Source organism: Meriones unguiculatus, chromosome 10 (assembly GCF_030254825.1).
Source record: "Meriones unguiculatus strain TT.TT164.6M chromosome 10, Bangor_MerUng_6.1, whole genome shotgun sequence".
Taxonomy (NCBI): domain Eukaryota; kingdom Metazoa; phylum Chordata; class Mammalia; order Rodentia; family Muridae; genus Meriones; species Meriones unguiculatus.
Window position 1 is genome coordinate 71,451,708 of NC_083358.1, and position 20,837 is coordinate 71,472,544.

At 38.9% G+C, this 20,837-nt stretch overlaps 1 protein-coding gene across 1 annotated transcript in view; it reads right to left on the reverse strand.

The window, feature by feature from the left end:
- Positions 1–20,837, reverse strand: part of Tacr3 (tachykinin receptor 3) — a 102,736-nt gene that overhangs the window by 58,601 nt on the left and 23,298 nt on the right. The window contains exons 2-3 of the mRNA XM_060392667.1: positions 2,458–2,646; positions 620–770 (exon numbers count right to left, since the gene is read on the reverse strand). Of these exons, the coding sequence (XP_060248650.1) occupies positions 620–770; positions 2,458–2,646 (340 nt within the window). The remainder of the gene's footprint in view (positions 1–619; positions 771–2,457; positions 2,647–20,837) is intronic.

Genomic DNA, 20,837 nt, shown 5'->3' on the forward strand with positions numbered 1-20,837 from the left:
ACTTTCAGGGAGCCATGTTAGCTGTGATAGAAGCAGCTTTGAGCAGATTTCAGAGTATAGCAGAGGTGCTCTAATCCAGCACCATAGAAAGTGTCCACACATGCAGAAATAAAATCAGCAAGATTCCAATTGAGCAAAATGTTGACAATTTCAGGTAAAGTACCTGAGAATGAGCTACAACCGGGGACTGATGACACAAACCTTCCAGGGCTGGAGGTTTGCAGAGTGCCAGCAGCAACACAAAGATTACATAAAAGAACAGTCCTGCCTGCCAAACAAAGACCAAATTTAGAAATATTGAAGTGGCCAGTCCTGAAGAGACCTGATAAGCTAGGATCAGATGGAAGGGGAGGAGGACCTCCCCCATCAGTGGACTTAGAGAGGGGCAGAAAGGAGATGAGGGAGGGAGGGTGGGATTGGGAGGGAATGAGAAAGGGGGCTACAGCTGAGATACAAAGTAAATAAACTATAATTAATATAAAAATAATACAAATTTAATTAAAAAAAGAAATGTTGGAGTGGGATGTGAAAACACATCATATGAAATAACATCAGTCGGTTCTTTCTTCCCTTGTGGAAGTGGCCCAGTCTGGACCAAAGTCCATTGTATGGACCATACCTTTCGCTTAGCCTTCAGCTGCTCATGGTACTTGTCACAGGTGTCTCCTGGGATCTCTCCTCCCCAGAGCGTAATTCCAACTATAGTGTAGGTGACACCCATGATGAGCAATGGGAAACAGTACACCAGGATGATGACGATAATGTGGTACCTGCAGAGAAATACACACCCATGTTGAGAAGCCTTTGGAATGAAATATATGGGACTTGGAATTGATCGGGTTTTAAATCATGATACAAATGCCAACACTTTATTATTATTATTATTAATATTATTATTATTTACCTTATGTCTAGTTCCTCATTTCATAAACCTATCAAATAGCTTAGGAACAATTTAACCTAGAGTCAGGCATCAAATACTTTAATTGTTCATTTCCAAAATGCGCTTTATGAATGAAAATTCATAAATACATTCCTCTCTTAATTTATACATATTCCTGTCATGTAGAACCAAGCCTGAATATCCCCATCCCTTTGTACTCTGTTTAGTAACTGTTGAACTAAACTATTGAATGGAATCCTCAAAGGTCAGGATACAGGATAGATAAAATAAGCCAGCCATGATGTGTATTTTATTGCACAGCAGATTTCAAAAAAATCAGATAAAAACATATGCATTCGTGTCTCCACAGTCATGGGACTGATGGCCTTATTACCTCGGTAAATTACATACAAGGATATCAGCAACAGGCATGATAAACACACAGTTCGACAGGATGCCAAATTTGGTCCTGATTCCACAGTTTTTGTCAAAATGATAAGGATGCCCTTAGGGAGAAATGGGAATATAACATACAATATTCTGGCTGATACATAGTCTCACACATTTTATGTGGTTTCTATTATCTTTTGAAAGCTTTAAATTAATTAATGGGTCAAGAATAAACTATCTTTTGTTCTCGAAAGAAAAAGGTCTGTACTCTTGCAAGAGTAGAGTTAAATAAAATAACTGCTTCAAAGGCCTGCCATGGTTGCACATGCATTTGACTCCAGCCATGTCTCAAAAAGAATTGATAGCTGTTGGCGACATTTGTTATTTTTAAATGTCATTTAAAAATAGGAAAAAAAAAACAATTTTATTGAAATTTACTGGAAGAAAATATTAATTACACAATTATGTTGCTTTTCTCCATTACTTTTCTTAGGTCTAAAATACGAAATTTCAGCCAGTCCTGGTGAGACCTGACAAGCTAGGGTCAGATGGAAGGGGAGGAGGACGTCCCCAATCAGTAGACTTTGAGAGGGGCATAGAGAAGATGAGGGAGGGAGAGTGGGATTGGGAGGGAATGGGGGAGGGGGCTACAGCTGGGATACAAAGTTAACAAACTGTAATTAATATAAAAATATGAAATTTCAATTCTATCAAACGGCATATGTATTTCCTTTTTTATTTAGCGTCCAGGTTTATTCAGGCTGAAATGAACAAATACATACAAATGAAACCAAAGCAAAATTAATACACCTGCCAGGACTTCCCTGCACTCCAGCCAGACCTCCTAAAGGAGCAATCAACACATTGTGCTCCAGGACCCATCGAGCTCCTTAGTCAATACCACCCTGCTGTCCCTGGCACTTTGCTTCCAGCTCTTGTTCCTCTCTTTAGGAAATGCTGGTGCTTCCCCAACAAAAATCATCACATCTGCACGTGAAAACCTTGGCACCTTTACAAACCAAAACACCATAGTTTGTTTTTACATTTCTTTCCTCAAGTAATCAATGCCTCCCCCCCCCCCAGGGGGAATGACTGTGTCTTAACTGCATTTTTTTTTCTCCCAATCTCCGTTTCTCTAAGCGTTTGACAGACCAGTTGAAAATCATCAAGGAGAATTAACTTACGTGAAATGTTGCTTGGGACCTTCTGGCCACTGCACATAGCACAGAGTACGGCCTGGCATGACTTTTATTTTGGAGTAAAGACACTGAGGGAAGGCAAGTAGAAATGCCAAGATCCAAATACTCCCAATGACAATCTTGGTGGCTGTGGCAGACAGTCTGGGTTTCAAAGGATCGATAATGGCCATATACCTATGTGAAATAAACAAGACCATTTTGTAATTTCCCTCGTTATTGGAATTTAAAATGAAACCTCAAAGTGCTTTAATAGATGTGTCTCAGCACTCAGGTTGATGAGCATTTTCCACGGTGGATAGATAATAATGGCACTGTCCCAGGTATCGGCAGGTCTGGGGTCAAATCCTATTCTGAGACTTGCTTAACCATCTAAAACGCAGCTTCATTATTTTAAAAATAGAAGTAAGAACATCCACGCCCTCGGGGTGCACTGAGAATCAATGGTAACAATGTAAGTGGGAGCATTGATTACTTGGTGCTGCGCCTAGCCCACTATCTGAATCCATGAATGTCTGCGAGGCGGGACGGAAAGGCGTCTACTGAATGCCTAGCAGTACGGGCTTGCTACCTCAGCAACTCTCCCTTCCTTCCTTCCTTCCTTCCTTCCTTCCTTCCTTCCTTCCTTCCTTCCTTCCTTCCTTCCTTCCTTCCTCCTCCTTCCTTCCTCCCTCCTTTCTTTCTCTTCCTTCCTTCCTTCCTTCCTTCCTTCCTTCCTTCCTTCCTTCCTTCCTTCCTTCCTTCCTTCCTTCCTCCTCCTTCCTTCCTCCCTCCTTTCTTTCTCTTCCTTCCTTCCTTCCTTCCTTCCTTCCTTCCTTCCTTCCTTCCTTCCTTCCTCCTCCTTCCTTCCTTCCTTCCTTCCTTCCTTCCTTCCTTCCTTCCTTCCTTCCTCCTCCTTCCTTCCTTCCTTCCTTCCTTCCTTCCTTCCTTCCTCCTCCTTCCTTCCTTCCTTCCTTCCTTCCTTCCTTCCTTCCTTCCTTCCTTCCTCCTCCTTCCTTCCTCCCTCCTTTCTTTCTCTTCCTTCCTTCCTTCCTTCCTTCCTTCCTTCCTTCCTTCCTTCCTTTCTTTCTTTCTTTCTTTCTTTTTCTTTCTTTCTCAATGGTGAGTGTCAAGCATGGGCCTGGCTGCTGCTAGCCATGAAAGTGCTTTGCCACTGAGCTATATTCCCAGCCACCAATTGTCATTTCTTTTCTGTGTCTGCTGGCTTAACTTCTGGATAGAAAATCAGGGTTAGGTAACATGGATAATGCAGATGTTTGACAAAGATAGAGAACCCCAATGTGAAGGCTGTGGCAGCAAAAAAATTCAGGATTCAACTGAGATGGCCAGATCAAGCTGGTTGGAGGTTTGGCTTTCATGTTATCCACGAAACGAGTTGAGTTTCTATGGAACCCCGGGAAGATTCATGCTGTTCATGTCGTAATCATCCACAGCCTAGCTTGGGAATGTGCACCTGCAGCCCAAAGTACACACTCACACAGTTATTGCAGCCCACTCTTTGCATTTGGGGGAAGAAAAGTAATTTTATTCCTGAAGTCTAGACAGGAAATATGCATCTCAGAAAACCCATTTCAGCTCTCAATTGGATGAAATATGGCTAGTTGCCAGATTTTGCCTAGTGATTAGAGAGAAAATATTATTTTTACATTCAACTTAATTCATGTTTCTACCAATGAACAAAACATATTGTTTCATTTTTACTGTGGTTCATTTTGTATTTTGCAAATATAATTTTATTTATTTGTGATTTTCAAAGATTATACTTCAGGTTTAGGAATAATATTGTGAAGAAGAAAATGTTACAATATTGGTTTGCACATGTACACACACCCAGACATACACCCAGACCCCTCCAAACACACACTAACCCTTATAACCTTGAAAGTAAGGAGAATGCAATTGTTTATTGTTAGTTGTTTATTTAGTTATAAGGCAAATTTCAGTTAAGTAGACACACTGAAAATTATGAACTGATATTAATATTAACATTAGCCACATTAACCTCAAGGAAAATTAATTTAGCATGTGTGATAGATAACAGATATGTAAGAACCTTAGATACAAACATCGTATTTGTCTATCTGTAATTGTCTTGCTTTGCTGCACTATTACACAGATATGAAGCATCTAAAAGAGTTAAATTCATAGAAATAGAAGATAGGATAGTGGAGGGGTGAAGGAAATGGCTAGTTGACGATTACGGGCATAAACTTTCATTTGCGCAAGATATAATGCCCTAAATATCTGCTGAACAACATAGAATCTATAGTACCAAGTGATATTAGAAACTTGAAAATGAGCAAATGTCCTTGTTGTGTACTGGAGCTTCTTTTGGGTATATGCCTCGGAGTGGTATAGCTGGATCTTGAGGAAGTACTAATCCTAATTGTCTGAGGAAGCGCCAGATTGATTTCCAAATCAATCTGGTTGTACAAGTTTACATTCCCACCAGCAGTGTAGGAGGCTTCCCTTTCTCCACAACCTCTCCAGCATGTATTGTCACTTGAGTTTTTAACCTTTGTCATTCTGGCTGGTGTAAGGTGAAATCTCAGGGTTGTTTTGATTTGCATCTCTCTGATGGCTAAGGACTTTGAGCATCTCTTTAGGTGTTTCTCTGCCATTCTATATTCCTCTACAGAGAATTCTCTGTCTAGCTCCATACCCCATTTTTAAATTGGATTGCTTGATTTATTGCTTTTTAACTTCTTTAGTTCTTCATATATTCTGGATATCAGTCCTCTGTCAGAGATAGGGTTGGTGAAGATCCTTTCCCAGTCTGTAGGCTGTCGTTTTGTTCTGATGACAGTGTCCTTTGCTTTACAGAAGCTTTTCAGTTTTATGAGCTCCCATTTATTGATTGTTGCTCTTAGAGCCTGTGCTGTTTGGAGTTCTGTTCAGGAAGTTGTCTCCTGTGCCAATGAGTTCCAGGTTCTTCCCCACTTTTTCTTCTAACCGATTTAGTATATCTGGTTTTATGTTGAGGTCTTTGATCCACTTTGACTTTAATTTTGTGCAGGGTGATAAATATGGATCTATTTTCGTTTTTCTGCATGTAGACATCCAGTTGGACCAGCACCATTTGTTGAAGATACTATCTTTTTCCATTGAATGGTTTTGGTTTCTTTGTTGAAAATCAAGTATCCCAGATGTCCATCAGTGGAGGAATGGATACAGAAATTGTGGTACTTTTACACAATTGAATACTACTCAGCAATTAAAAACAAGGAAATCCTGAAATTTGCAGGCAAATGGTGGGATCTAGAAAAGATTGTCTTGAGTGAGGTATCCCAGGAGCATAAAGACACACATGGAATATACTCACTTATATAGACCTATAAGATAGGATAAACAAACTAAAATATGTGCACCTAAAGAAGATAAACAAGAAAGAGGACCCGGAGCAAGATGATCAATCTTCACTTAGAAAGACAAATGGGATGGACATGGGAAGTAGGAGAAAACAAGTAACAGGACAGAAGCCTGCCACAGAGGGCCTCTGAAAGACTCTACCTAGCAGTGTATCAAAGCAGATGTGGAGACTCATAACCAAACCTTCAGCAGAGAGCAGGGAATCATATGATAAAAAGGGGAGTTAATACGACTGGGAGAGGAAAAGGAACTCCACAAGGACAAAATATATCAGGGCACGGGGTCCTCTCTGAGACTGTGTCTCCAACCAAGGACCATGTATGGTTATGACCTAGAACCCCTGCTCGGATGTAGCCCATGGTAGCTCAGCATCCAAGTGGTTTACCCTAGTAAGGGGAACAGGGACTATTTCTGACATGAACTCAATGACTGGCTCCTTTATCTCCCCCCAACCCCCCGAGGGAGTAACAGTTTTTCTAGGCCACAGAGGAGGACATGGCAGCCAGTTCTAATGAGACCTGATAAGCTAGGGTCAGATGGAAGGGGAGGAGGACCTCCCCTAGCAGTGGACTTGGAAAGGAGTAGGGAGGAGATGAGGGAGGGAGGGTGGGATTTCAAGGGAATAAGGGAGGGGGCTATGGCTGGGATACAAAGTAAAATAATCTGTGACTAATATAAAAAAATAAAAATTAATAATAAAAAATTAAAAAAAACCTTGAAAATGTGTTAAGTGGTCAGATCTCATGGTAAGTGCATCTTCCATAAAAAAAAAACCCTCTACATACATAAAAAGCACACGGAATTTTGGAGGTGTTGGATATATTTAGCAAATTGGTTATGGGAACTGTATTATGGTTAAATACATTGTCTCAAACTCATCAGATTGTTTTACATTAAATATATAGTCACACACATATGAAACAATATCAGTTATACATTACTGAAGATTAAAAACAGAAAAAAAAGAAATGACCATAAAAATAGTAGAGTAGGTTAAAAAAACAAAGTGACCACACAAGATAATATAATGCGAAGTTGGAATAGACGCTGACTTTATTTTTTTATTTAAATTTTTATTTTTTAATATTAGTTACAGTTTATTAACTTTGTATCCCAGTTGTATCCTGCTCCCTCATTTGGTTCCAATCCCACCCTCCCTCTCTCATCTTCTCCCTACCCCTTTCTAAGTCCACTGATAGGGGAGGACCTCCTCCCCTTTCATCTGACCCTAGCTTATCAGGTATCTTCAGGAAGGTTACTTTAAATTCACACCTCATGATCTTCATGGCGAAGATAACACTACCAACACTCACTGAGTACTAACTACAGCCAGGCATTTCACTGTGTGTATGTTAAACACCTGAAATAATCTCATCAATAAGTTTCACCACAAGGAGGACTTCATAGAAAATTGAGATTTATCAAAATCACTCATAGTTGCACAAAAGTGGAAAATCTTTGTCAGTCTTTTATGCGGGGACAGAAAGAAGTAGAATTTTCATATGTCTAGATATCTTTTGTTCTCGCTGCTGCTGCTGCTTCTAAATTTCAAAGTATTTATCACAATATATTTCAGTTTTGGTTTTATTGGTGTTTCTAGAGCCAAGAACACTTGTTAATAAAGTTTGCTGTACTACTGAACTGTGTATTATTTAATTATGTCACAATCTATCTTCTTTGGTGGCTCTGGAGGTTTATAAATGCCATTTGGGTATTTACACAATTGGTTTTATATGCTTAGAGAACTTCCAAGGTTCTATAACACAGATGGGTCAAAGCAAAGTCCACAGTTTTGTATAGTTACCCTAACTTTAGATAAATTATTTCCTGATAGGTAGACCATCATTTCATCTGAATTATGTGGACTCAATTTGTGTTCTCACAAAATGGCATGGAATCTTGAAACTTTAAAGGCTTTTAAAGCATTTTCTTTTTTGTTATTATTTGTATCATGTGAGTATAATATTTGTGTCAGAAGACAGTTCCAGGGAGCCTGTTTGCATTTCTGCATCACGGTGTGTTCTGGGACTAGAAGTCACTTGTACTTGTGGAGCCAACCTGTAAGCTCTTGGGACTTAAAGAAGGCAGGTTTGCCCTTTCTAGTCTATTAATAAGTACTCAAGTTATTCGATGAAATATCAGGTTGAAGCCTAGAGTGGTATTCCGAACAAAGTGATAATATAGCGGTGAACATAAATGCCACTTTAATTGCTTTCAGCCTGTGGAACAGATATTGAATTGATCCATTTTCTATCGCTTTAAATAATAACCCAAATCTAGGTGTTTCATAAAGAAGAAAAGTCTATTTAGCTTATGGTGCTGGAGCTCAAAGACATGGGATTGCTAGCAGCTAGTGAAAGCCCTGGTGGGGCCCCACGGTGGTAGGACACCTTGGGAGCAAAGAGATCTCAGGGCCAATGGCAAGCAACCATTGAAGATGCTGCTTTTATTTCATCATTCTCTCTCAGACTTGAACTAATCACACTCTGCTATGCTCACATGTAAAAGTTCTGAATGCTTTGATATCCATGTATTGAGAACTGAACTTCCAAGACTCCATTCTCTAGGCAACATACAGTATATCTAAACCACAGCAGAAGCTCATCAAATGATCTCACTAGGTATCAATTACAAATGTGGCGAATGCCACAAAGGCAAAGCCAAGATAATCCATTGACTGGTTAAACTATGATTATATTGTATATTGAGTGTAGACAGGATGGGCCCTCATTAAATATAATTGATGTCATAAAAAGGGGGAAGTATGGAAATACAGAGACACAGGAAATGGAAAGAAGGCATCTAAGTTTATGTTGGAGAATGGTTGGTGAAAGACTGGAGACAGTAAGTTATGTGGAGACTGTTTTCTTCTGGATTAGAGAGGATGCTTCAAAGACAGAGCCTGGTCTCTGACCAAGGCATTTAGGGAACAGCTTAATGAAAGTAACAAAATTACAAGATGCAGAAGGGAGACAAAGAGCAGAAACATTTCTCACTGCTGAAGACCAGTTGGAAATGATTCTGCCACTAACATTTTCTATCCTGTATCTTATCCCAGCAATCGTAATTTGCTCACCAGTCTGAATAGAGCAAATACATGCTTAGGCTCTTGGGAGGAACACTACTCTTCTGGACCTTGCTAGACAAAAGACCAAATGAAAAATACAGTATCCTAACACCTGCCAGCAGTATATTCCTTTAAAGGAACTGCAACCTTTCCGGTGAGCACACTAGCCTCTCCTGGACACCTGGCCGAGCTGGCACTGCAACCCCCACCCTCACTGTCCCCCTCTGCACCAGGCTGCCATGAACCAGTGTCTGTAGTGTGGTTGTTTCCTAAGTAACAGGTATGTAAGACTCCTTCAGTATTCAGATTAGCTTGCCACCTTAGCACTTTGAAAAGTTTTTAATTCTGTTATAGATGCAACAATTCTTGTAGGCATTCTTCAGACACAGATGTCTGTTCACATCTTCAGTTTGCCTTTTCTTCTCTAATACTAGATCATCTTTATTTTTTCTTTTTCTTTTTTAATTTTTTAAAATTTTATATTAGTTTATTTACTTTACATTCTGAGGTCACCATTCCTTCCTCTCCTCCCAGGCCTCCCCTCCTCTCCTCCTCCTTCTCTGTCTTTCTCCCCAGAAAGGGGGAACACCCTACCCCATATCAACCTTCCCAAGCACATCAAGTCACTGAGCATATATTCATCCCCTGAGGCCAGGTAAGGCAGCCAGCAGCAGATTGAGACAGATGGTGGGATTTACAGCCAAGCATGGGGTGGAGCTCCTGGGGTCCTGCGGAAGTGCTGGGAGAAAGATGGGAGGACCTGGAGGGGACAGGAGCCTCACAAGAAGACCAACAGAGACAACTAACCCAGTCCCATGGGGGGTTTCAGAGACTGAGACATCAACTAAGGAGCATGCATGGTTTAAACCTAGGCGCCCTGCACATAATGTGGCCAATGGGCTGCTTGGTCTTCATATGGGGTGCCTGGCAAGTGGAGGTGGGGGCTGTTTCTAACATAGACTCTATTGCCCTCTGTTGGATGACTTGATCATCTTTCCTTGTCATTTTTTTCTGCTTTAACTGAGGGAGTCTTTTGTGTCTACTTTGAGGTTTTTTTGAAAAGCAAATGCTCTGATGTAACTTGTTTATTTACTCTCCACAAGCCAGCCTTTTCTGTTTCGTAATTATTATAGGTGTCTAGTAGAATTATACTCGTTTGCTAGTATTTCAAATAATGTTTCTTGACCCTTAAGTGTTTTTTACACATTGAAAGTTTGGCATTGAAGAATGCAGTCCTCGGGTGCTTACTCGATTACACAATCCTGTAAGGAAGTTTCCTGAAGCGATATAGATTTCACTTACTCTCAGTTTGCATCTGGCCATAGTAAATGCTCTAGACTAAAATCCCAATGTCATATGTACCCTGCATACCTATCTACAGCTGCAAACGATGTACAGTGACTCAGGAAATTTTAACTTCTGATGTCTGAGTGCAGAAACTTCTGCTTTGACCCATCATCTAAGAGGCAAGACATCTTTGCTGAAGTTGGACTTCCTAGGTCAGTTTATATCTTTTAAATTACCTCAATACTCCAAAAAGTTAAGAAATGAGATAATAGATTTTATACATGTTATCTTAATAAATTTCACTCCTCCTCCTCCTTCTCTTCTTCTTTGCTTGTGTGTGGCATGACACTGTGTAGAGGTCAGAAGATAACTGTGGAGAGTGAATTCTCACCTTCCATAGTGGATTTCAGGGACAGAACTCAGGTCATTAAGCTTTTGCTCCAAGAGGTGTCATCTGCTGAGCTCTCTCGTCAGGTCTATTGTGATGTATTTTAAAGTCAATAAGTTTTGACTAAAACACACACTCTCACTCTCTCTCTCTCTCACACACACACACTACTATGAATTTACAATAAGTTAAAATATTATCTAAAAATAAATAAATCAGTTATTCACTTATCCAATTCTTAGATTATACTAAATAAAACATATTTTTAAAAGGATGGGGAGGACTGGGAGAAAAGGAGGGATGGGAAATAGCAGTCAGGATGTAAAGCAAAGAAATAAATTAATTAAAAATTTAAAAAAAGAGTTAGATTACATAACTGTGGTAAAGATTCAACATAAGGTATTCTAAATAACAGTAAACACAGTTAACTTTATATTTGCAAATAAAAGGTCTATGGAGGTAAATGTAAATGAAAACTAAGAGTAACTTATTTAAAATGAATCTTAGGTACTGTGATTGGCATGGAAAGAAAATATTTGTAGCTAAATTCTGATCTAAGTGTTAAAAAAGAAATGTGCTTTTTATATAGCCCCTAGCCCTTCAATCTAAATCCGTTTCATCGGGGTGGTGTAGTATAATTTCTTTTAATCTAGAGTCCTTTTAAAAAGGCACCTTTTAAATGAAGATTAATGAGACCTTTTATGCAATTTCAAGAAATGCTTCTAGTGTTCAGTGATTCAATAGAAATAACGTTACATTTAAAGATACTGCCATTTCATTGGGTATAGAAGAAATCAATTCTCTTAACTTTCTTTAGCATAGATCTATGCATATCAAATTTCTTTCTGAAATGAGTAGCAGACTGTAGTTGTTCCAGTATATTGTCTTTTAAAATTTAAATTTATTTTTTTAATTTATTCACTTTACATCTTGATTGTAGGCCCCTCCATCTTTTCATCCCAGTATCCCCTGTCCTTCTTCTTTCCTCCCTCTCCTAGTCCTTAGAAAGTGGGAGACCTCCTCCCCTACTAAGTGACTCTAGCTTATCAAGTCTCATTAGGACTGGCTGCATCCTCTTCCTCTGTGGCCTGGCAAGGCCGCCTTGCCCTGTGGAAGTGACCAACGCACAGGCAACAGAGTTCATGTCAGAGACAGCTTGTGCTCCCTTACTAGGGAGGCACACATGGACACTGAGCTGCCTATGAGCTACATCTGGGTGGAGGTCCTCTCCATGCATGGTCCTTGGTTGGTACAGGACCTCCTGGGCCCAGGTTTGTTGGCTTTGTTGGTCTCCTTGTGGAGCTTCTGTCCCCTTTCTGGTCCTTCTATCTCCCCACTCTTTCGTATGACTCCCTGAGTTCTGCCCAAAGTGTGGCTGTGAGTCTCAGCATCTGCCTTGATCCCCTGCTGGGTGGAGTCTCTCATAGGACAGTTATTATTTTTTTGTTTTCTTTTTATTTTTTTAATATTAATCGCAGGTTATTTACTTTGTATCCCAGCCATAGCCCTCTTCCTCATTCCCTCCCATTCCCATCTTCCCTCCTTCATCTCCCTGTCCTTTTCTAAGTCCACTGATAGGGGAGGACCTCCTCCCCTTCCATCTGACCCTAGCTTATCAGGTATCTTCAGTACTGGCTGCAATGTCCTCCTCTGTGGCCTAGCAAGGCTGTTTCTCCCTCGGAGGGGAGGGGATGGTAAAGGAGCCAGTCATTGAGTTCATGTCAGAAATAGTTCCTGTTCCCCTTACTAGGAAAACCCACTTGGATACTGAGCTGCCATGGGCTACATCCGAGCAGGGGTTCTAGCTTATAGCCATACATGGTCCTTGGTTGGAGAAACAGTCTCATAGAGGACTCCCGTGCCCTGATATATTTTGTCCTTGTGGAGCTCCTGTCCTCTCCTGGTCATACTAACTCCCTTTTTATCATATGATTCCCTGCACTCTACTGAAGATTTGGTTATGAGTCTCAGCATCTTCTTTGATAAGCTGTTAGGTAGAGTCTCTCAGAGGACATTTATGGTAGGCTCTCTTTCTGTTCCCTCTCTTTAACTGCTTCCAGTGTCTATTCTATTTGCCCTTCTGGATGAGAATTAAGCATCCTCTCTAGGGTCTTCCTTGTTACTTTGTTTCTTTAGTTCTGCATGTTGTAGTATAGTTATCCTGTATTATATGGCTAATATCTGCTGATAAGTGAGTGTATACCATGCTTGTCATTTTGGGTTGCCTCACTCAGAATGTTCTTTTCCAGATCCATACATGTGCCTGCAAATTTCAGAGTCACAAATGTCACGGTTATTAGTAGAATTTCCCATTATATTAGTTTTTAAGTTGTGATGGTACAAATGTTTATTTAAATGCGCAAGTAATGAAAGCAGTCATTAAACATCAAAACTCAAAATAAAGGTTAAAAGTGGAGGCTGGTGGCTGGAGAGATGGTTCAGAGATAAAGAGCATGGCTGTTCCTCCAAAGGTCCTGAGTTCAATTCCCAGTAACTACAGGTGGCTCACAAGCATCTACAATGAGATCTGGTGCCCTCTTCTGCCATGCTGGCCTACATGCAGATAGAACATTGTATACATAATTAATAAATCTTAAAAAAAGTGGAAGCTGTTTTTGTAGCTGACTTGGTCTCAGTAATAAGTTGAATAGAGCACACATTTTGACAAAATGATTTTAAAATGCCTTCATCCAGTCTCTCATTCATATAGTCAATATTCTGAGGGGGCCATTATATTTTGTTTTCAAGAGCTGGGAATTGAAATAGGGTGTAGTTATATATTCTATATTCTGTATAATTTATACATCTGTGTAAAGCAATTTTAATTAAAGAATGAGAGCTTGAATTTGAGGAGTTGAAGGGACATAGGGATAATTGTAGGGAGGAGAGGGGTATAATGATGTAAATTTAATATCAGTATAGAAAATTTTATAAAGGTAAATAAAAATAGTCAATAACAAACACAGTATGGAGTTTCTTGTGAGTTTAAGGAATATGAATATTCTATGCTGAATTTTGCTTCCTTAACAACAGTCAAATAAAATACCTTTAAACTTTATGAGATAAAATTTTAAATTTATGTAATCTCATTCTAGATTATTGTAATCTAAATTTATGTAATCCATTCTAGCTGCAATGGCAGCTCTAGAGGACTATGCTATGTAGAATGATGTTTTACTTTTTCATTATTTAATCAACTTATTTGCTACATCCAAGCGAAGTTTTCCCTGCTTCCCCTCTTTCCAGTCCCTCCCTCTCTCCTAATCCCCTTCCCAATGACCCCTTCCCTTTCTCCTCAGAAAAGGGGAGGCCTCCCTTGGATATCAACCCTTCCTGGCATATTAAATTGCGGTAGGACTAGGCACATCTCCTATTGAGGCTAGACAAGGCATCCCAGTTAGGGGAAAGGGATCCAAAGGCAGGCAACAGAGACAGTCCCTGCTCCAGTTGTTAGGAAACTCATGTAAAAACCAAGCTGCACATCCATTAAATATGTGTAGGGGGCCTACGTCCAACCCATGTATGTTCTTTGGTTAGTGGTTCAATCTCTGTGTGTCCTTATGGGCCAAGGTTAGATAATTCTGCAGGTTTTCTTGTGTTGTTCTCGACCTCTCTGGCTCCTTTGTCCTCCTCCTCCACAAAATTCCCCAAGCTCTGCCTAATGTTTATCTGTGGGTCTCTGCATCTGTTTCCATCAGCTGCTGGGTGAATCCTCACCAAAACAGTTACGCTAGTCTTCTGTGTGCAAGCATAGCAGAGTATCATTAATAGTGTCAGGGTTTGGCTCTTTCTCATGGGATGGATCTCAAGTTGGGCCAGTCATTGGCTGGCTATTCCCTCAATCTCTGTTCCATCTTTATCCCTGTGCATGTTGTAAGCACAAAAGATTTTGGGTCGAAGGTTTTGTGGGTGGGTATTAGTCCCCATCCTTACATTGGAAGTCTTGCCTGGTTGTAGGAGGTAGCCCGTTCAGGTTCCATAATCCCCTGCTGCTAGGAGTCTTGGCTAGGTTCACCATCATAGATTCCTGGGAGTTCCCTTGTCCTAGGTTTTTGCCTTATCCCAGAACTGCCCCACCCCAATTTCTGTTTTCTTTCCAAGTTCTCTTTCCCTCAGTCTTCTCCTCACTTGATCACTCCTTTTCCCTGCCTCACCCCACCTTGTATCCCACACAGTTCCCTGCCTCCATCAAACTCTAATGTCTATTTTTCTTTTCTGAGTGAAGATACAAGTGTTCTCCCTTTGACCCTCCTTGTTACTTAGCTTCTTTGGGTCTGTGGATTATCCTGTACTTTATGACTAATACCTGCTTATAAGTGAGTACATACTATGCTTGTCTTTCTGGGTCTGGCTTACCTCACTCAGGATGATATTTTCTAGTTTGATCCATTTGCCTGAAAAATTGCATGTTGTCTTTGTTTTTAATAGCTGAGTAGTAGTCCATTGTGTAAATGTACCACATGTTTTTATCCAGTCTTAAACTGAGGAACTTCTAGGTTGTTTCTAGTTTCTGGATACTACGAATAAAGCTGCTCTGAACATAGCTGAGCAAGCGTTCTTGTGGTATCGTGGAGAATCTTTTGGGTATATGCCCAGAAGTGGTACAGCTGGATCTTGAGGAAGAACTATTCCCAATTTTCTGAGAAACCACCAAATTGATTTCCAAAGTGGTTATACAAGTTTGCACTACCATCAGCAATGAAGGGGTGTTTCCCTTTCTTCCATATCCTTGCCAGCATGTGCTGTCGCTTGAGTTTTTTAACTTAGCCATTCTGATGGGTGTAAGGTGGAATCTCAGAGTCATTTCATTTGCATTTTCCTGATGACTAATGACATTGAACATTTCTTTAAGTATTTCTTGGTCATTAGAGATTTCTAGTTGTGAATTCTGTTTAACTCTGTACCCCATTTTTAATAGGGTTATTTGGTTTGTTGGTGTCTAATTTTTTGAGTTCTTTATAATTTTGGAGATCAGCCTTCTGTCAGAAGTAGGGTTGGTGAAGTTTATTTCCCAGTCTGTTGGCTTCTGCTCTGTTTTTTGTTTTTTTTCCTATTGACAGTGTCCTTTACCTTACAGAAGCTTTTTGTTTTCATGAGTTCCCATTTATTTAATTGTTGATCTTAGTGTCTGAGCCTTGGGTGTCCAGGAAGTCGTCTCCTGTGCCAATGCATTCAAGGCTATTCCCCACTTTCTCTTCTATTAGATTTAGTGTATATTGCTCCATGTTGAGGTCTTTGATCCACTTGGACTTGAGTTTTGTTCGGGGTGATAAATATGGATCATTTGCAGTCTTCTACATCAGCAACATTTGTTGAAGATTTTTTTTTTCCCATTGTGTGGTTTTGGCTTCTTTGTCAAAAACCAAGTGTCTGTGGGTGTGTGGGTTTATTTCTGGGTCTTCAAGTTGGTTCCATTGATCAACCTATCTGTTTTTTTTTTTTATGCCAATATCATGTGGTTTTTATCACTATTGCTTTGTAGCACAGCTTGAAATCAGGAATTGTGATACCTCTAGAAGTTCTTTTATCGTTCAGGATTGTTTGAGCTATCCTGGATTTTCTGTTTTTCTTTTTTATGTTTTTATTTTTTTAACTTTTATTAATTACACTTTATTCACTTTGTTTCCCCCATAAGCCCCTCCCTCCTCCCCTCCTAATCCCACTTTCCTTCCCCATTCTTCACGCATGCCACTTCCCAAATCCACCGATAGGGAAGGTCCCCCTCTCCTTCCATCTGATATTAGTCTATCAGATCTCATCAGGAGTGGCTGCATTGTCATCTTCTGTGGCCTGGTAAGGCTGTTCCCCCCTCAGGGGGAGGTTATCAAAGAGCAGGCCAATCAGTTTATGTCAGAGGCAGTCCCTGTTCCCATTACTATGGAGCCCACTTGGACACTGAACTGCCATGGGTTACATCTGTGCAGGGGTTCTAGGTTATCTCCATGCATGGTACTTGGTTGGAGCATGAGTCTCTGGAAAGACCCCTGTGTTCAAATTATCTGGTTCTGTTGCTCTCCTTGTAGAGTTCCTGTCTCTCTATTTCCCACTTCTTTCATAAGATTCCCTGCACTTTGCCCAACAGTTGGCCATAAGTCTCAGCATCTGCTTTGATAGTCTGCAGGGCAGAGCCTTTCAGAAGCCCTCTCTGTTTTTCTATATTACTCTGTAAAAAAATGTGTTTGAGTTTTGATGAAAATTGTGTTATGTTTATAGATTTTTTTGGTAAGATGGCTATTTTTACTATGGTAAACCTACCAATTCATAAGCATGGGAGATCTTTCCATCTTTTGATATCTTCTTCAGATATCTAAAGCCCTTATCATGTAGGGCTTTCACTTGCTTGGTTAGAGTTACACCAATGTATTTTATATTTTGTGGCTATTGTGAAGCCCCAATTTCTTTCTCGGCCTATTCGTCATTTGTATACAGGAGGACGACTGATTTTTTAAGTTAATTTTGTATCTAGACACTTTGCTGAAGGTATTTATCAGCTGTAGGAGTTCCTTGGTAGAATTCTGGGGCTCGTATTATCTGTGAATAGCAATGGTACTTCTTCCTTTCCAATTGTATCCTCTTGATCTTCTTACTTGTACTGCTCCAGCTAGTATTTCAAGTGCTATATTGAATAGATACAGAAAGAGTGGGTAGCCTTGTCCCATCTGTGATTTTAGTGGAATCGCTTTAAGTTTCTCTCTATTTAATTTGATGTTCTCTACTGGCTTGTTGCATACTGACTGCCTTTATTGTGTCTTAGTATGCAGCTTATATCACTGATCTCCCCAGGACTTTTAACATGAAGGGGTGTTGGATTTCTTCAAAGGCTTTTCAACATCTAATGAGATGGTCATGTGGCTTTTTCTTTTACTCTGTTTATATAGTGGATTACTTTGATGGATTTTCGCATTTTGAACCATCCATGCATCCTTGAGATGAAGCCTACTTGATCAGGGTGGATGATGTTTTTGATATGTTCTTGGATTCCATTTTTGAGTCTTTTATCGATTATTTTTACATCAATGTTCATAAGGGAAATTGGTCTGAAATTCTTCTTTGTTGAGTCCTTGTGTGGTCTAGGTATCAGGGTGGATTCATAGAATGAGTTTGGCACTGTTTCTTCTGTTTCTATTTTGTAGAATAGTTTAGGGAGTATTGGTATTCACTGTTCTCTTGAAGTCTGGTAAGATTTTGTTCTAAAGCCATCTGACCCTGGACTTTTTGTTTGTTTTTTTTTTTTAATTGAGAGACTTTTATTGACTGCTTCTATTTTTTTAGGAGTCACTATTTAATTTGTTTATGTGATCTTGATTTAACTTTGGTAATCTATCAAGAAAACTGTTCATTTTTTTTTTAGATTTTTTTAATTTTGTGGCTTTTGAACTAAGAACTAATGATTCTTTGTTTTTCCTTATTGTCTGTTGTCATGTTCCTGCTTAATTTCTGATTTTGATAATTTGCATAGTGTGTCTCTGCCATTTAGCTTATTTGGCTAAGGGTTTGTCTATCTTGTTGATTTTCTCAAAAAAACCAGCTCTTGGGTTTGTTGATTCTTTGTATTGTTCTCTTTGTTTCTAAGTTACTGATTTCAGTCCTGAGTTTGATTATTTCCTCCATCTATTCCTCTTGGGTGTGTTTGATTCTTCTTGTTCTAGAACTCTCAGGTGTGCTGTCAAGTTGCTAGTACGCAATCTCTCCAACCTTCTTTATGAAGGTTCTTAGTGCTCTAAACTTTCCTCTTAGCACTGTGCAACATCAATGGGCTTAATTCCTCAATTAAAAAGACACAGGCTAACAAAGTAGATGCAAAAACAGTATCCACCATTCTACTGCAAACAAGAAACACACCTGAGCAACAAAGATAGATATTAATTCAGAGTAAAGAACTGGAAAAAGAGTTTCCAAGCAAATGGACCCAAGTAGCAAGCTGGAGTTGCCATTCTATTTCATAAATAGGCTTTCAGCAAAAATTAATCAAAAAAGATAAGGAAGGACACTTTATATTCATCAAAGAAAAAAAAATCTACCAAGATGATGGCTCAATTCTTGAACATCTATGTCCCAAAAGCAAGGATACCCACACATTTATGAAAGAAACGTTACTAAAGCTAAACCACACATTAATATATTAATTAAGTCTCCCACATATTAATAGTGGGAGACTTTAACACCCCATGCTCACCAACAGACAGATCACTGAGACAGAAACTAAACAGGGAAATAAGGAAACTAGTAGACATTATGAATTAAATGGACCTAACAGATAGCTACAGAATATTCCACCCAAACACAAATGAATATAACTTTCTTTTAAGAACTTCATGGGGCCTTTTCCAAAATGGATTGCAAAGCAATTCTCAACATATAGAAGAAAATTGAAATAACCCACATATCTTATCAGATCACTATGGATTAAAGCTGTACTTCAACAACAATGGAAACAACAGAAAGCCTACAAACTCATGAAAACTCAACAGTTCTCTACTCAATGACCACTTAGTCAAGGAAGAAATAAAGAGCTAAAATGAAGATTTTCTAGAATTCAATGAAAATGAAGGTACAACATACACAATCTTATGGTACACAAAGAATAATGGTTTATAATGAAAATTCTTTCTTAACAGAAAGTAAGAGGTCATATGTGTTTTTTTTTTTTTAAATTCAAACTATAAAGAATTGAGGAGTTGAGGCAAATCCCACTATCTTAAGGGTTTTGGTGGTGATGAGTTTATTGTTGTTTTCTTTTTCATATAGAGTAGTTTTGAGTTATAAAGTTGGATTTGTAAGATCTTAAATTCCATTCAGGGAGAAGCGCATTATTATATTGCTAAGCAACTGTGTTATTTTATGTCTCTCTTAAATTCTTTAATTGAAACCATTCCCTAACTTCTGTCTAACTATGCCCACATTATACTGCCAGACTGTGTCCAACCCAGGTGCTTGAGAGAGGAAAAATGAAGGGTGCTCTTCATGGTGCCTAGGGACTACTGTGGGACAAGTGGGGATACACAAATCTTTTCCTTGTGTGGTTTATATTGCAAAAACTGTCATAGATATTTTTCTGTTTTTATCTTAATGGTTAATTACAGGTTAAAATTTTCAAGCAATTAAGATCTACAGTGATTGATTAGCTTAATAAAGTTCCCCTATGTATTCAGTATAAATTATATGCCATATTCAGGCACTTGAAGACTTTGAGTTAGTCAGTTAGCCACAGTTTGACACAAATTCTCTTTTGATATCCAAACCTTCCCCCTTCCCAGAAGGGAGGGTGCATGGATCAAACACAGCCTATAAGCACTCTTGTTGAGTAAGTTGCTAACCATTGCTGACCAACCTCTTTCTGCCCTTGTGGATAAAATGAAGGCTGCTGTGACAGAGGGGCAGTGACTCCATGACCAATTAGAAAATTCTGCCATATTTTCAAATCTTTTAAAATACAGAATATTGAGATATTGATATTAAAATGGGAAATTTTATATTTTGATGTTGTTCTCAACATCAAATTTCCAGATTAACTTAAAGAACATAGCTCTCTCATCATCACTAAGAGAGCATGTCATCATTGTTATATACACAATAGGATTCTATCTGTTCCTTAAAGTGGAGCTAAGAATGGAAACCTGATTAGGAGGCCAGTTTCTCAGTTCACAGAAGCTTTTACTTAGCTGCTCTATTACCTGAAATTATTGATGAGAGTTATAGATTTTCAAGTTTTGTTTTCTTACCATGTGAAGATCTTTTTAACTGTCTAGAATAACTGGCTCATTTATATTCTCACATAGTATTAATAGAGCTATTAGAGAGTTGACAATTATTCTGTATGACCACCTACGTGATACTTCTTCTAAAACTTCTGAAAACTTGTTGTAAAGAGATTCTAATTTGTTGGTAATTTTCATAGTTCCATTTCTAAGTTTATTCTGTTTCTCCTTTATATTTTTATTTTAATTGATTGGTTTTCTTGTTATCTTGCTTATAAAATATTTTGCACAACAGTTACCCTTATTTTGTCTGCATTTCAAACTAATGAAATAAGATACTTAAAAACTGACTAGCCAAACTGAGAATAAAGCAATGTTAAAATAAGGAGGTTTTTGCATATACAAGAGGAGTCACATTGCATATACTATTCTATGTTCTTTCCCATCAAAATTTGTTTTTCCACACATCGAGGGATCTTTCAACTCCATTTACTTATTGTTATAAAATTTATCCAAAACATTTTCACTTCTATGTCCTAAATATACCAGTAGAAATTTA